Source organism: Anticarsia gemmatalis, chromosome 17, assembly GCF_050436995.1.
Source record: "Anticarsia gemmatalis isolate Benzon Research Colony breed Stoneville strain chromosome 17, ilAntGemm2 primary, whole genome shotgun sequence".
NCBI lineage: Eukaryota > Metazoa > Arthropoda > Insecta > Lepidoptera > Erebidae > Anticarsia > Anticarsia gemmatalis.
In genome coordinates, this window is record NC_134761.1 from 466,815 (window position 1) to 485,689 (window position 18,875).

General features: G+C 34.3%; 1 protein-coding gene across 12 annotated transcripts in view; it reads left to right on the top strand.

Moving 5' to 3' along the window:
* LOC142979695 (uncharacterized) overlaps nucleotides 1–18,875 on the top strand; it is a 397,988-nt gene that overhangs the window by 303,117 nt on the left and 75,996 nt on the right. For 11 of the 12 annotated variants that reach the window (XM_076124778.1, XM_076124777.1, XM_076124776.1 and 8 more), the window contains 2 exons: nucleotides 4,437–4,559; nucleotides 5,189–5,317. In XM_076124778.1, the coding sequence (XP_075980893.1) occupies nucleotides 4,437–4,559; nucleotides 5,189–5,317 (252 nt within the window). The remainder of the gene's footprint in view (nucleotides 1–4,436; nucleotides 4,560–5,188; nucleotides 5,318–18,875) is intronic. The other variant, XM_076124770.1, reaches the window with a different exon arrangement.

Sequence of the window (18,875 nt, forward strand, 5' to 3'; positions counted from 1 at the left end):
AGAGTGGCGGACGAAGTCGCGGGTAAAAGCTAGTATAATATAAAAGCAACGTTCTTTTGTGACTATTTTACCCCTCCATCATGAGCCTAGCCTTTCTTCTAGTTTTCGTCCAATAAGAGTAATGTCTGAACATAAAAATCTAACTTATTAATGTCCCATTGCTGGACAAGGGTTTCCTCCCGGAATGAGGGAGGAGTTAGACATCGAGTACACCACGCTGGTCAGGATGTTTTCCTTCACTGTTGAAACCAGTGATAATTATTTCTAATACACACATAACTTCGATTAGTCACTAGTATGTTGCCTCAGGTTAGAACACTCGACCACATTGAACCACATTCGTGAGAGACGCATCTTAAATCATTCGAGTCTCACGTAGCCGCAATAAAAACACTACAGCAAAAATCTTCATAATAAGATCATCAATGTATTGCTATGTTAATTATTGTCCTACTAGTCCAGTCATTATAGTAAGTTCACCTCGGAATTCGAGATACCCAGCTGTAAGTCTGTAAATACTTGTATATTGACACCCTAAAAGTTGTCTCAAAACCTACATATGGTAGGGTGTACGCAACTATAAAATTTCAAGGTCCAAAGTCCCAAAAACCGGTTTTTTGAGCTTTTTTTGTAAATATCTCATTTCCTATGGAATTTTTGCATTCGTATTCATTACCAATATTGTACAGTATAAAATTCTCTACAAATTTTGTATGAATTTTTTTTTTACGGTGAACCGTTTTCGTGATAGAGGGCGGAGAGCGCGCGGTCACAGGATCATTTCAAGTCAACCGGTACCTCCGGTCGAAGATGCGCCATAAATAGTTGATGAACTATCGATAAATCAATGATTATAATAATAAATAAATTTAACCCATTACTGTCCCACTGCTGAGCAAGGGTCTTCTCCCGTAATGAGGGAGGGGTTAGGCCTTGAGTCCACCACGCTGGCCAAGTGCGGGTTGGGAACTTTGTATGCCCTCAATAAATGTATTTAACAAATTTTATTCATGCAAGGTTTCCTCACGATGTTTTCCTTCACCGTTGGAGCATGTGACAATTATTTCTAATACACACATAACTTCGAAAAGTCATTGGTGTCATCATTTTCTTCATAATTATATTTAATCTATATCTTTTCAATAATACTGATTTATTTGTTTTTTTTTCATCATGTAAGAAGTTATTAATATTAATTAGGTTAAAATTCAAATATAGTGCCTATATTTTCATGAAAAATTCTGCAATTACATGGGCAGGTAAGTGTTGATAAGTTAATTAATACTGAATAAAAAGTGGATAGGTTATGAAAAAAATGATAAAAAATAATGTAATAGTTAATAGAAATTGACAAATATTTATTAATCATTGATTTATCGATAGTTCATCAACTATAATATATATGGCGCATCTTCGACCGGAGGCACCGGTTGACTTGAAATGATCCTGTGACCGCGCGCTCTCCGCCCTCTATCTCGAAAACGGTTGACCGTAAAAAAAAAATTCAAACAAAATTTGTAGAGAATTTTATACTGTACAATATTGGTAATGAATACGAATGCAAAAATTCCATAGGAAATTAGATATTTACAAAAACAGCTCAAAAAACCGGTTTTTGGGACTTTGGACCTTGAAATTTTATAGTTGCGTACACCCTACCATATGTAGGTTTTGAGACAACTTTTAGGGTGTCAATATACAAGTATTTACAGACTTACAGCTGGGTATCTCGAATTCCGAGATTCTTACCTAATTTAAGCTTAATTGACTGGACTATACCGTAAATTTCCTATTTAAAATTCAAAAGTATCATCCATACTCTTACTTAAACAACAGTCACCCTACCTCGTATAATGACGCCGCACTTTGAATACCAAAATCCAAGCATCTCGAGTATTTATAATTACAGTAAAAATAAACTATTAAGTGAGGGCAACCAAGCAAAAAATTAAAATGACTCCCTTCGCCTCCTCGCCCTCCTGTAAGAAGGGGGGGTCGGGGGGACAACGATGAATTTTAAGTTTAAGACACTGGCTCTCGGGCTAAAATTCCGTTTGACTTGTACATCTTACAACCAATCTAATATAATGTATATTTAAAAAGGGTCGCATATCTAATAGTCATGTACTCTTAAACGTGCAAAGGTTCACCAAGATGTTAAGATAAATGACCATTACTGCGAATACACACACTAAAAGTTCGTTTAAATACAATAAATAGCAAAATCCTATCAGATCCTTTTTAGGCTTACGTACCCAAATGGTAAAATTGAAACTCTCTTGCTAAGCCTCCGCTGTCTATCCGTATGTCCGTATGTCACCAAACTCTATCTCATAAACCGTAATAGTTTGGAAGCTGAAAATCACAAATTATGTATTTCCATTCCCTATATACATACCAAAAGTTGAAAAATAAACATTAAGGAGAGTCGCCATACGATATACGTGTTTTTTTTATTTATATAAATAGTATGGAACCCTCTGTGCGCGATTCCGACTCGCACTTGGCAGTTTTTATTTAACACTTCAATAAGTATCAACAACTTTATAAATATACATTTCATTATTTCACTGTACTTATACAAAAACTAGATTACTAACTAAGACACATTCTTACACACATCATTAAACCTTATTTTATTCATTAACACCATCACAGAGGCTATTTATGGGAGTCACGTAGCAATCTAAATATAACAACTATCTACGTGTTGCACGTTTTAAATTAATAACATAGCACTATTAACATAAATATATTCGTGTTAATAATTATAAACTATTCAATATTTCCATGTTTTTGTAAGACTTCGAAGTTACGTCCGATAGATTATGGTCGTGAACAGAATTCAATTCCTATTTAGTAAGAAGGATTGGCTTTTTCTATTGAAGTAAATATTTGGACTTAACAAGTTTATCGACTCACTTTTTTTAAAATAAGGTTGTGCTTGCGACTCCATCCACGTGGAGTTGGATTTAAAGGCCCTTCTCCAGTGATAGAGATTTAAATAAAAAAAAATCTGTTCACTTAACATATTGTATATAAAACTTTTGCAAGTTCTTTCAGTTTTAGCTGAGCACTAATATCAAAATTGTAGAGCAAGAAGTATATTTAAAAATTCTGAAAGTAGTAGTAGCAAATAGACAACCTGCCGTTGAATAAACCTGAGAATCAGAGACGTTTAAAATTTAAAATTTTGCGTACCTCTGCCACCCCTGAACTTGCCGTATAAGGCTCTCTTCTAAATTGTTGAACTATATTATTGTCAAAACAAGAGATTCTTAGGAAGCACTGGGTATTAAACAAGGAAGTCTGTATATAAAAAGAAAAATAACAAAAACAATGTACCGATCCCATAAATCTACACCTTCGCTACTAAATCAATTACAGAGCGGTATAACGGCTCATATTTCTGAGCAATAATCTCTTAATGCGCGTATCAGTGTCCTACACCGTCCCCCCTCCGTCCCCCAGTGTCCCCCACTGGACTATTTGTCCCCCATCGTATTCCTTATGACCACCACGTACTAAGTTAATGAGTTAGTGTAACGTTATTTATAATAATAAATAAATTTAACCCATTAATGTCCCACTGCTGGGCAAGGGTCTCCTCCCGTAATGAGGGAGGGGTTAGGCCTTGGGGCCACCACGCTGGCCTAGTGCGGGTTGGGGACTTTGCATGCCCTCAATAATGTTTTAAACATATTTTTAGGCGTGCAAGGTTTCCTCACGATGTTTTCCTTCACCGTTGGAGCATGTGATAATTATTTCTAATACACACATAACTTCGAAAAGTCATTGGTGTGTTGCCTCGGGTTCGAACCTGCGACCACTTGCGTGGGAGGTGTCAACTTAAACCACTCGGCTATCACGTTATTTATAGGAAAGTTTATTAGTTTTGTCTGCTACTTTATTTGTTGATGTTCTGATAATATTATTTGGGATAACTTTCATAAGGAAAGTATGCAACGCCAGTGTTATAGTCGCCTATGTGAGTCAAGGAGTTATTCCTGAGATTTCTACCATGAAACTCTTAAAAAGTGGATGTCGCAGACTTTTTAGACGTAAACAGGCGATCCTGGCATTCTACTTTTTACGCCTCATAAATACGATGATTAAGTAATTAAATAATAACTTAAACATTTACATTTTGTAAATGTAATGTAAGAATTCATTCCTAGAATAACTTTAAAAATGTCATCAGCTTCAGCATTACCAACAATAGATGTAACTATCTTTCCGCTTGCGGCTTTGGCCGTGTGGCATTTCACCCACTTCGAGGGAGAATTACCCAAAATCTTCCCTTACTGCACCTCCACACTTCCTAAGGAATCTTCATACAACATTTTTCACTAGTTTTGACTGTACGCTGTCATCAGTCAGTCTCTTCTTTACTTCTATTCCTAAAAGTCTTAACCCTGTATCCTCCCTGTTTCCAGGTGCACCTGTACTTCTCCGCACTGCCAGAAGACAAGGTGCCGTACGTGAACAGCGTGGGCGAGAGGTACAGGCTCAAGCAGCTCCTGCAGCAGCTGCCGCCGCAAGACAACGAGGTAGGCAACGTAAGACATACAACATATTTTATTACTAACTAATACTATTTCAATAAAATTACATCGTTGCTTTTGAAACAAAATCTGTCAAAACCACTTGAATTCATTGTTTTCATACAACACCCAATTTCTCTATACCACTTTTCTCTATCTCCCAAATGGATAAAGAAAATTTACAAGCAATTATGCATAAGGGAAAGATACGGAATTTAACAGGGTGATAAGATGATTCACCTTATTTTCTATATTTAGCTATTTCTTATTCCTAAACACACTATAAACCTATTTTAGTTAAAAAGCTACTATAATATGTTTTCTCTTTTTCATTTCGCTAAGGAGTGAAAGAAACAAAACACTTTATAAGCCTTTCATAACTTCATATATTTTATAAGATAATAAGAAATAAGAGAATATATATCTTTATCCTAGTTCAAGCCAATTTTTTCCAGACCTTGCTCTAATTCATGTAGAATTTATTGAAGATTGTATCTTTTCTTTCCTGCCAGCAACAATGTGTGTTGGAAACGTACACTATGCAACTATCAATCAGAATGCAAATGAGTGATCCTGCAACCTTAAGATAGAACTTCAATCCCAATCATAAGGTATTCTTCAAAGGCTTTTCTGCCATGTTCCAGGTCCGCTACTGCCACGCGTTGTCAGACGAGGAGCGCAAGGAGTTGCGGCTGTTCAGCGCGCAGAGGAAACGAGACGCACTCGGCAGAGGACAGGCGAGGCAACTACATGCACCGGCGCCGTGTGACCGGGTACGTACCTCTTCATCACTCTTATAAGCTATAATTTTATATACAGGCGCTCATAGCCAGTTGTGCTCACCGGTCGGTAAACGATCTCTGAGTTAAGCAACCGTCGGCGCGGTCATTCTATAGATGGGTGTCCGCATAGTGGTATTTGAACTGAGCGTCTCCGTGTTTCGGAGGTCGATCCCGATTGTTGTCAATTAAGATTAACAGTCGTTAAGCCACGTCAAAGGCCTTTCGGGCGGCTTGAACAACTTTGACACTAGTTTGACCACTAACCATACGATGGATAGATAGCTATAATTTTGAATTAACTATAGCAGCAACTGAATTACATTATTTGTGAAAATTTCAACTGTCTGACTATCACGGTTCATGAGATATAGCCTGGTGATAGACAGCGAAGTCTCAGAAGCGAGTTTTTTCTTTTTCGTAAATGGGATTTGGCAGTTTACGAAAGACGCCTTTGCCTTTTATTGTATAAACGTAGGCTAACAAAAAAATAAAAATAAGTGGGTAGTCAATGAAATGTTGTGCACGTGTGTTAAAGAAATACGCGTAGTAATAAATAATTTTAGATTCTAATCGTGCTTCAGAGTTTAAAATAACATAGAATAAGATTTATTGAGTTTTGGATTCCTAAATATAAAAATGTTTTGTGGAATTGTGTCAACAATGTTATTGGATTATGGTGAATTTAAGTCATCGGCCGACTGCTAGCAGGTAAGTTGATGCACATAATATTAGTTTATCGTAATTAATATTGATTTCTGCGACCTACATAGCCAAAAAGCCAGAAATAACAGTTTTTTTGGTATACCTTTCATATTGATAAAGGATTTTATAAGATTTTATAATCGTTAGTTATTAGTCGTCTTTTATTATTTTATCCATAAAAGCCATTATCGTATAATATTAAATAAATGAACCTGATCAATGAATACTTTCTTCACACATATCAATTCACTCCAAACTATACGACGTTTTACGTCGATATAAAAATGAATCATCAATCGAACGTATTTCTAAGCGCAAAACTTAATGACAGTCCAACCAAATGGACTTATTGTTTTTTTATAAAACCGTCTTTATGACACGGGAAAGGTTTCTAAAGAAAAAAAAAATACAGAAATATATAAAAAAAAAGTATATTTATCAAAAGTTATCTCCATCTGCCTCATATAAGTAACAATTTCACCTCAGTCTATGTAATAAAAACATATTTATCAAACTGTCTCCCTTCATTCAATAAGTTTCGCCGTAAGCGCATAAGCTTCATTCATAGCATCGTTCAATTAACGTGGTACGTGTTCATTACAGCACTGCTTACTACCCAGGACACGTAGCGACGTAATATCTTCATTGGGGAACTGAGACAATCAATTTGAAGACGGAATAGAATTTGACGTTGTAGGAAATATTTAGGCTGAATTATTATAATAATATGGCTGTTGAAAGGCTTCAGGGACCGTACATATGATTCGTATCAGAAAATATAATATGTGTCATTTCAATTTAAAACATTCGCCATGTATTCGTCAATAATATTATTATAATTGGTCGAAAGTTTGGACTTGCGGAAACATATCAATGATTTTTAAGTTATTATAAATAAATTATAATTTGTTTTAACGGTTAACTTGAAAGGGTTGCAAATTCCACCATCTGCACACATAGCGTGCTTTCTCCTCCTTTACTTATAGTTAAAACTATTATTTATAATATGTATTAAGACAGTCGTTCTTAACACCAACACGTACAAAAACCGACTTCAAACCAAAAATACTCTAAAACAAACTAAAACGTAAAAAATAATAATATTTGTAACTGCATTACATAATGTATTTACAAATATTGTTACTTCTGGAGTCAATACAGTCGAATTGAGATCCTCCTCCTTTTTTGAAGTCGGTTAATATATACTTAAATACATTCAACAATAATTCAACAATTCTCCAACAATAATTTTCTTTAAAAACTTAGAATTTGATTTGCAACACTCGATAAAAACAATCCACATCTCTTTCATTCTCTCCCTACAACAGGATTTAGTAAAACAACAGTACTTTTTTACACGTAGCCCGTAGCCCGTAGTAAGTAATCCGGACAATCTATACTAATATTATAAAGCTGAAGAGTTTGTTTGTTTGTTTGAACGCGCTAATCTCAGGAACTACTGGTCCGATTTGAAAAATTATTTCAGTGTTAGATAGTCCATTTATCGAGGAAGGTTATACGCTATATATCATCACGCTACTACCAATAGGAGCAGAGTACCAGTGAAATATAATTTATAAGCAGTGATAGCCGAGTGGTTTAAGTTGGCGCCTCCCACGCAAGTGGTCGCAGGTTCGAATCCGAGGCAACACACCAATGACTTTTCGAAGTTATGTGTGTATTAGAAATAATTATCACTTGCTCTAACGGTGAAGGAAAACATCGTGAGGAAACCTTGCATGCCTAAAAATTTGTTTAATACATTTATTGAGGGCATGCAAAGTCCCCAACCCGCACTTGGCCAGCGTGGTGGACTCAAGGCCTAACCCCTCCCCTTCGTTTGGGAGGAGACCCTTGCCCTGCAGTGGGACAGATATGGGTTATTAAAAAAAAAAAAAAAAAAAAAACCAGTGAAAAATGTTACAAAAACGGGGAAATTTTGACTCATTCTCTCTTATGTGACGCAAGCGAAGTTGCGCGGGTCAGCTAGTTTATTCATACACAGCTTGGTATTAGCCGAAACACATCCCTTACCCACAGGGTGAGGACATTGTACTACATATTAGCGATTTATAAAATGTATTTAGGGTTTTATAAAACAGTCTAGTAGCAGTCACGTTAGGCCGTTATTGTAAAGACAGTCAAGGCAATATTAATATTCAACATAATGTAATTTGTAATGAGTGATTTTGAAAAGGATGTTATCCCGGGTTTGTTTCTTTGTTCGGGCGGAATAACAATAATTATTTTTGTATTTTTTTGAGTACTTACTTGTTATTCAATATTACTGTTTTAATAATATTATATTAGTTCCTGATATTTTTGGGATTTAATTTGGATTAAAGAGACTTAATTTTTTACACCATTTGGGTCTTCAGATTTTTTTCTAAGCTAGATTCAATATATAATTTACAAACTAATAAACATATCTATTCTATTTATCGTCTAAAACACCCAAAAAATAAATACTTTTTAATAGTGTTGAACACTAAATTATCTCGTCAAATCAAATATTCCCCACAAATCATCTTCCGCTACTCCCCGCACGGTGTCGCCACCGTCGCAATTTAACCCCGACCCTATAAATCATGTGGCCGGTTGCAATTGATACAAAACACGGCCGCCGCCCGGGGGCAATACTTACTTGTTTCTGTGTTCAGTTAGCGAGTGTTTTTGTACAGTATGCTTCGGATAGAGGGAGAGGATTTTCGATGAAAAGTGTAGATAAGTAGTACTTTATTATTTGAATTTGACACTATCCTGCTATATGTATTATAATACGAAAGTTTGTATATATCGATGTATGGATGTTTGTTACTGTGTAGAAATAAAGAAAAAGGAAAGAAAGGATACTCTTTATGCTGAAAAATCTTAGCACTCGGTCAAAGTTGTGGCGAGAATATGGCTTGAAGTGTTTGCTCAGTTTATAATTTTAGAAAACAAATGTTATTTAGACTCCTTACAAGCTTAAATATAACGAACTTCAAGTACAACCAAATCCGAAACCACTTTTTACACTAGTAGATCACAAATAGTTCTTTGACGTGGAATCAAAGCCAAAACCCGTCCTTTAAGTATCAGCATCGTGACCACCTTAACCACTGCACCACGGTCTAAAAGTCCAAAAATCTCAATTCCCATTCATCTCAAAACGACCGTAAAATTAATTCGAAATATTCCAACTTATCTACTTAGAATTTGTTAAGACGAAGTACACTTTTAATTCCACCCCCTAAACTTAGGGGTGCAATTAAACAGTGCAGTAACAATTACCGGTGGCCCCGGGTTCGACTCCCAGTCGTCTCGAAATCACACAACTTTTAAATTGGTTTTACTGATGACTCGGGATTTTTTACTTAATTTGCTTAAATCTCGTTAAATATAATTGCGAAAGTTAAATTTTTATTTCTTTTTTTGCTTATTATGCAGTTGTTTTAATTACTGAGAGACTGTTAAGTTTATCTCGTTAATAAAAATAATATTAAAACTTCAGCTGTTGACATGTTCGTGTATCCAAGAGAGATCACAAAATTATAGTAAATTCATCCCTAGATTAAGGTTCGACTCCTTATGAATAGAAACATGCATAACTCATCTTAATAATGACTAAGAATATTTAAGCGATTGATAGACAATTGCTCTATGACAAATGCTATATACAAAATATACAATAAGGAATCTTAAATCTATATCAACTACTGGGCAGGAGTCCGAACCGTTAATTAACTCAACATTTCACAATATTACATGATTTAAAACCACGTAATAAAATCATAACACTACAAAAACCTTACAAATACATACAACTCCATTCAACCCTTTACGCATAAAAAGCCTGATACTACAATATTCGAAAACTTCGATACATATTCTGAAAAGACATGATTGGTTATCTCTGCCTTTTCAAAAAGAAACCAATATTGTTATGAATAAAGAAGAAATATTCAAGTTTATCTGTCGTATATTGATAGTAAAGCCAGACGGTGGCCACCAGGGAATTGAACCCGGGACCGAGACATGTCTAAGTCATTTAAATGCTGCCCACTGGGGTTGTAGGGAGGTGAAAATAAGGGGAAATATCGATAGCTGATTTTCTTATTATTTTGGAAGAGGATGCTGTCTTTTTCATGGATAAAAAGCAAAGACAAGGATTTGAATTCCCTAAAATTACCTAATCGCTATTTTATGAGAAAATATGTTTTTGTTAAAGAAGATCTTTAAAAATTTCTCTTTGTTTAACTTATTTGACTTTAATTTCGTTAGTACTCCTTTCGAATAAATACAATTTTATACCTAGTTATTCAAAGATTGAGTATAATATCACTAAATAACGACAAACCTAGTTTACCCATGAAATATCCACAAAAGTCTGTCAATAAACTGAAATTAACAAATCAAAATTCAATTTTCTTATCTACCAGGCAACAAATATAAAAAATGCCACTTAACCAGTTCTTAAAATCATCGACGACCCCTTCCCAACCCTATAACTACCCTCTAAGTATGTCCCGCAGACGGTCTGAGGGGTTAAAACAAATAAAATCAAAAACCACACCGCTAGTACCCCCGCGGGCCGCCAGAGGGCACTGTACAGTATAAGGCAAACATCTTGAGTTTTATTTTTATTATTATCGTTAATGAGTGGGGTTTATAAAATACTATTATTGTAAGGTCTTTTGTGCTTAGGGAGGACTGATAAGATCGCGGAGGTAGTACTGGATTTTGTTTAATAAAAAAATTGCGTTTTATAAATATTACGATTATATGATTTCGGTTTTGTGAACCCATTTTTGTTTCAATTAATAAAAATAGAAACAGGCCATCACTACACCACCAATACGAAACAAAATAAATGCTTTTAATGTAATTATTTTTATTATAGGTAAATTCACTCTCTGTATCATTGACTATCATAAGTGTCAGCACTTGACCTAAATGAATAAATGATTTGATTTTGATTTTGCTCAAATAAGAAAATGACTTAAATTAAACATCCAACTTGAAATGACACACCTTCAGTTACACCACAACCCCCCTTTAATAACTTGCTCAATTCATCTCAAAACTTTTGACATCACACTTTAAAGTCATCGGCGCAGAAAATAATCACGATTTAGAAAACCAACGTGTCATTATAATCTGTGGTAATATTGCACGCTACTAGCGCCCCTAGCGGCGCAGTGCGGCGTGAAATCATGTCTTCTCTCCCTCCCCCCTCCTCCCCTCTCACGACGGTACTTCACCCCCGCCACAATTAGCGGGTAATGTGCCGGAAACTCTTCAACTGTTGAAAGCACTCTTTCATTTTCTTGGAAAGTGCGTTTCCAGTTGACAGATGCACTTGACTTTGACAGTTGGCAAATGGCAAAATATTCCGTTACCAGTTTTTTTTTCAGTCTATAAAATAGAAAAATATTATATGTATAGAACACATATTTCTCTGGAAACCTATTTCCATAGATTTGTAAATATTGAACTAACCTTAAACATCGTTTTAATAATTGTATGGTTGATCAAGATTGTAAGTAATCTTGAAGTTTTTAACTTTAAAATATTTTCATTTAGAGTTAGAGCCATGCGATACTACTTATATCAACACGCTTCTTTTAGCGTTTCTTTTGATGTCTATAGATAGCCTTTAGCCTTTTTTTAGCCTTCGAGATTTCGGTAATAAAAATCTTTATCGATAAATGAAAACTGCACTAAAACAGACACATAATTTATTATAATTATGGGTTTAGTCAAACAATCCAATAACATCATAACAAATTACAATATCAAAAAATCTCTCTATTTATTTCTAATCTAAACTGACAGTGGAAACTCGCTACTCCACTTAAACATTCGTTCAGGCTCGCGACTCGGAGACGCAAGGATTTTACGACTTACAAGCAACACCGCGGCACGACTTTATATTTCGTTGGCAACTTTATGTTTGTCATCCTTTGATTTCTAATTAACTACTGTTCATTTTGAGCTTATAGACGAGAGTAATTAGAATTCAAATTATTATAACTTTGATGATAGTCATGAAATTTGAAACAAGTTAAGATGTATTTTAACTTTTACAGCTTAGATTTTTGGAATCGAGATCAAATTTTGTCTTTACTTTACCTACTTTACCTAAGTCTCTATTACCAAATCTCCTTCGACATAATAGTATGTAACTCGGTAACACTTAAAACAAGTTTACCGGTAGCTTAAACTAATTCAGTTTGTTACAACCCTAATTTTAACAAACCATCTTTATTTCCTAAAGCTGTTTAAAGCACATTAAAACAAATATGTATTTGACTGTTTTACGACTACATCTGAATCATATATTTATTCACTATAATAAATATATTTTCATACACATATTTTTTAAACATAACCATAAACATTAACCATACCTCTAACAAAACAACACAACAGGTAAAGACACTTATAGTAATTGCCAGCAGCGCCATCTGTTTGTTGTTCCCGCGAGTTATGTGTGCTACCTTAGTTTATGAGTTACACCTGACTTTCTCTGCAAAGTTTTAAGAGATTGTTTATCTTCACTTGTTATCTTGAAATATTACTCACTTTAGTTATTACATAAGTTGTAAGCTTACATAAAGAACTTACGTTAGATGAATATAAACAAATAATTATTTTATCCGATTAATGTAAGGGTCTCCTCCGGTAATGAGGGAATCCTATTATTAGAAAAAGGATGATTACAAATCTAACTTTGTGATTGAAAACTATTATTTTAGCGTAATCAATGTGTAAGCTGTAAGTATTTCATTTTAGTCTATAACTTTAAACCTTGCCAAACTAAAGCTTAACGAAAATCAACTCAGACGGTAATAAATCTCAGGACACTCGACTATCTCACCACATAGCACATACATTACTCTCTACAAAGGCGCACGCCACGTGTGGTTGCTAAATTGGCCATTAATGTAACGTGCACACAGACTGTAGCAACTGGAAGCGGGTTACTCGTAAGGGTTGTGTTAAATTGCTTATTGTGTGTGGTTTGTGTTATCTTGGAAGATTTTAGATAATTTGATTTGCATGAGAGAATGTTATTAAGAAAGTTGTGGTTAGATTCGTGAAAGAGAGCTCTCGTAGAGTTTAAATATTATATTTCTAGCAGTCCTATTGTTGAACAACACGCCTTTACTTTATAACTAGCGAGACTAACACTTTTATAAAAAAGATACCAAGTCGAAATAACTACTGCGAAAAGTCGGGAAGAGTGAAAAACATCAAACAAAAACCCCGTTTTTCGTCTACCCTTGTATTATCAATTGCTACAGCTATAAAAGTATAACTTTTATCACTTATCACGCGCACCTGTTCACGACTGCTCTCATAAACACAATCTTTTGCCGCTCGCCAACTTTCGCGAAGATAAATTACACAACTTGCAGCGCCCTCTCGTATGATATCCGTGATTTATAGCTGTAAGTAATGAGCACGTGTCGCCGACAGATGGCGCTAGGAGTTGTTTATTAGACTCCCGCCGATTTATTGCACAGGGGCTGTAACAAGTAACTGCTTATTAAACAAGCGTTTATCGTTTTCTTTGAGTGCGAATGTGTGTAGGATTATATTCGAGTTATATTTGGGGGTAATCGCGGATATATATTGTGTAAGCCGACTAATAAAGGGTCATTAAAAAAGATTAAAACGACTTTTTCTACCTACAATAAAATTACAAACATACTGTTAAAAATACTTAGTTATATTTTTTGTAAAACTTTCTCAGGAATTTTCGCTTTCATTTAAATAATGTAGATAAGCAGTAAGATAAATGAAGTAACCACTAAAGCAAACCATACGAAATTGCTTAGTTACTTTTCTATTAAGTAAATTTTCCTTTCTCTTGTGGTTAGAAAAATAGAAAACTTTCAATAGATGTAGGTACGTTTTGTCATTTTACTTAAGAGATTGTCTAGACAAGGTCTGTTTGTTGCTTTAAATATTAAAATGAGTTATTATAAGCAAACAATCGTTACAGAATTTATTCAGGTAAGTAAAATTTCGGCTAATTTTCTTTCCTATAAGAACAGTTTGTAGCCCTTTTTGGCCGATAGATGGCATTGTTCCTACATAATTTAGAACAACGCCCTCTGTTGTATTTTTAAGTGTCTACTTCCTATTCTGGTGTCTGTGACAAGTAAAGACTACACGCTTCATAAAGAAAATTATAGATGGCGTTACAAAGTTTATCCGTATTCCGCTAGATGTCACTTCAATTTTTTTGTTGCAATACTTGTATACATTGTTTTGTACCCTGTTAAAATAGAAGTCATTTTATTTCTGTTTCTTTATTCAAAAGCTTATTAGTTTTTATCATGGTATTTTTGTTTATTTAGTTGATGCATAAAAAAATCCTTTGTTTTATTTACAATGACAAAATACTGTTCTTCATGTTTATTAAATTAACCACTAGATGGCTACATCCACACAGTATCTTGAATTAAAACTAGATGTCGCCACGATGCACTTTCCCAAAACTTTACAAAGTTCAAAGCAAACCAAAGAAAGTTATGCATCCATTATTATTTTACATTCGTAATAAAACCGTCTTAAAACCTTTCCGCGAAGGTGTGAAAATCATTTTTGTTCTTCTTATATTTTTTTGTTTCGGTCGTGGGAACGAGTTGGTCAGGTAGTGTGTATATTCATAGATTATAAAGCGTTGTAAAAGCGCCATAGACGGAGAGTTATTGTTGTTTATTGTGCTTAGTCTGTTGCATCATGTCGGTCGATGGCGGCGCGAGCGGCGGACGACGTGGCATTTCGTCTCACATTTTCCGATTAGATTTGTTTTAGCTTTTATTGCGTCAAGACAAAGGATTCAATGACAGTTAGATTCTTTGTAAACTATTGTTGCAGTTAGTCACTTATTTAGAGTTATAACAACTAACAATTGTAATAGAAAAGTAACTTTATAAGACTCTACTTTTATTATAAGTAGATTAAAATAAAAGTTATTTGCTTACTCTATACAAAACTATTCAGGTTAACCTTCATTACGATTAAAGGAATTAGGAAACTGCATTTTACAAATGTTACAAAATCGTGGGAATTATGATAAAAAAGCAACAAAAAGATACATTCAACGACCTCCATACAAAGTTCGTAAAGTAACATTTGATTACCTAACCTAGTTGAGACTCGTACTATCGGGATAGTAAAATAACGTTTTATCTAAAAATACTCATTCATACGCTTACAAAAACTATTAAACAATACAATATGAACCTTATTTCATTCAAAATAAAGATAATAATATAACAAAAAGTCCTTTTTTGATGTAAAATAGTGGAAAGGACTCGTAACTTGGTGATTGCAACAATGTAACTTGAAAGGGGGTGTGATGGTCATTAAATAGGGGTAGTTTACACCCTGCCATTGATCTGAGAGCAATAAATATTGATGTAAGGTGTTAAAGTATTGTAATGAGTTCATTGTTCAGTTGAAGGTTTAAATGACCGGATATAATTAATTACGTATTGAAATGGATATTTTAGGGATAGTTTTGAGACTTTTGTAGGGAGATGATTGGCGTTCTTTGGTATTTGTCTACTTCTAGTGATTTTACTGTAATGTTATAGTTTAGATGTTGCGTTTATAGTATGTAGAGATTTGTTTTTAAATGTACCTATTATGTTTAGCAAAAGGTAAGAACGTAACTAAAAAAATTACTTTACTTTATCTAAAAATATTTGAAAAAGCTTAGTTAAGAAAGCTTTTATAACTTCAAGACCACGTTACCTTTAAATGTTTAAGCTAGTTAATGAATGAGCATTGGTGATAAGCTTTTTTCATGTTTTTAACTATGCACACAGAACTAACCCTTCAATAGGCACGGAAATCGAATCTGCTACCTACTTCATTCACATTCTCCACCGTTCAGACAACACTCTTAAAACACTAAAATAACAAAACTACTATCAAGTAACAAATCATGCAAGACGTTACGTCAAACATTTGCGTTGTACCACCAACATTGGCTCCAAACCTCGTTATGAATGAAGTCTGAACCCCGTGGCTAAATTTACACATTCCCACCGCTCTGGCGGCTATAAAGTCAGGAATTCACTGACAATTCATACTATTGTGACTATTGTAAGGAACAGTTAGCGACAAAAGAACTTAGAGACAATTTATGATACTACTGAACGTATTTTGAAAAGTATTTCATGGCTATATTATTTCTGATTAGTATTAGTTTATATGCTTTTAGTTAGATTCTCGGCCAATTGGCGCCAAAGCCAGACCTAACGATTTTCAGCCGAAAATGTGGAAAATTATACTCTCTCGTTAAAGATTTTAGATATCAAGATTTACTATAAACTAATATTGACCAGAAATAACCTGGATTAACACTTTTTACCACCAGGAGCTTATTTCCATAGACGAAGTTGCGGGCAGAAGTTAAAAATAAAGGTTAAAAAAGCCCGATCATTTATATCCATTCCTTAACTTAATAGTCGAGTGTGACTTTACACAATATAACATTTTACATACAAACAAAAAAACGGTGACTCATAATAAAATATCAATAAAGTGAGGGTTTCAAAAAAACTATGGCGCTTAAGATTTTTTATAAAAAATCATATATTCAAATTGTGAGGGAGGTTTTTTGTATGGCCACACCTGCCATCTAGCGGCTGACGGGCACAACTGGGCATACGAAGACTTTTTTCATGTAATTTGATAATACTGTCGTTTAGGTTTTGTGTTTAATGGCTTGAAATTAATAGTGTAATAAGTTATTTATAATATAGTTTACAATATGCCGTCTAGACTGAAGATTTGTTAGAAGAATGATCGATATTTTGGTTTTTTAAGTCTGTTAGGGGTTGCTTAAGTTAAATGATAATAAAATAATACATATATAAAATCTTACTTTCTTCCCATATATGAGGTTTAGTAGAGCCCGAAAACTGCCACTTGCTTAGGTACTCCTAACAAACTTATTTCGCTTTATTTATTCGCTTTCATATCTTAATAAGCGCTGTTAGCGCTGTTAAATCTCTTTCTAGGATATCACAAAATTCCAAAACCAAAAAGAAACGACTGAAACTGAAACTATATTTTCAGGATTAATAGAAAGGTAAAAAAATATAAGTTCATAATATTCAAACATATTATTATAAACTTCAACATCGCAAAAGTTCATATTTAAAAAACCTTTACCAAAATTCATACCATTATTTTATTATAGCGATACCAAAAACCTTTCTCTAACCTTGTAGTACCTCCAAAACGTCTCAAAAAAAGGCCTAATCACATGCACTAAAACAATTTCTTCTAAAAGCCTTATTTTACGCAAAAAGGTTCTACATCAAAGGCTGTGCCCGCAGGCCATGATATTACCCATCGTTTATGTAAGTAGATCAAAGCAGGTCTTAAATCGATCGTTTTTTATTGCAAGTTAAAAAATACGCAATTTTGCGGTGTAGGAAAGTTTGGATAATGTTAATTTCAAGTTAGATAGCTGAGTGGTATAAGCCTTTAATGCAAGTGGTAGCGGATTCTAAACCTAAGGCATCATCTATATATCGAAGTTAATAAATATCACTTGTTATAACGGTAAAGGTTTTGTAGAAACATTAACTGAGTGTACTTTATACAGTTATTGAAGAAATACATAGCTTCCAAACCGGACTTTGTAAACCTAGCATATTTAATCACTGAAAGCTTAACATCTTTCTGATTTCGAAGGGAGATCCGTGCCTAGCAATGGAGTAACCACGAGTAAAATGGCATAGTTTTGAATAAAATATTATTACACCGAGGGAGATAATAGCCTGTAGTAATCAGAATTGTATCATCTACGTAACAAACCTAATGATTTTGTAAAGGGATTTCATGCAATATCTTTAAATCAAATACAGTTGCATTCATAGCTTTATTGCACGCACTTTAAACACTAAAATTCTGCCCCGAAACGTCCAGAAATCAAAGGTAAAATACTTACTTAAATAGTTTTGCAAGCCGTAGTTTCCTAACTCGCAATCAACGCAAGTGTGCAACTAATACGATGACAGATGCGTCTCGCGCAGCCTGCCGCCAGGGCTGCCACGTGGCTGTGTATAAATAGACACACCAGCAAAAAATACTCTGTGTATAAATAGTTTGACTTGAAGTTTTAAATGCAATGTGTTGCAAATTGTTGAGGTAGGAGTGAATGCTAATATGACAGTTATGAGCAGTCTTAATGGGATTTCAATAAGATTATATGACTGTCTATGTACAGTACAGTTATGTGGGTGTCTCATTAAGGGTGCACATTTAAAATTTGCTACAATAATTTTTCTTCCCATAGTATTGATAAAATACGATATTTCAGTTTAACTCACAACTTGAAAGCTATTTTGTAAAATGCACAAAAACATCAAGAAAACGGGCGAAACTTAAGCATTTTGGTGTTCATTCTAAAATATATCCAGAAGCTGCCTGAAACACTGTAAAATATCAATAAGTACGACGGCTATCATATTATCTGCCGCTGTCGAGTGGAAATCTCATGGACATGTGCAACCCTATCAAAATCTACTCCAAATATCGTCTAACCTCAAACAGTACCTTTAAGTTTTTGCGTCTGTTTTTCTAATCCAACATTATGCTTATGTAACTACTTTTTCTATTACTTATCTGTGATGTTTAAAAAAACCTTTTTTTCTCGTCTCCCTGACATATGGCGGCGGCGCGTGCGCACACATTGCGCCAGTTTTTTTCGCATCCGATTCGAAATTCAAAATTTAAATATGGCGATATTGTTGTTGGTTTTTTTTTTCTTTTATAAAACTCCCGTCTGGTCTTTGGTTAATAAAAAGTAATAAACAAATAAAGTAGT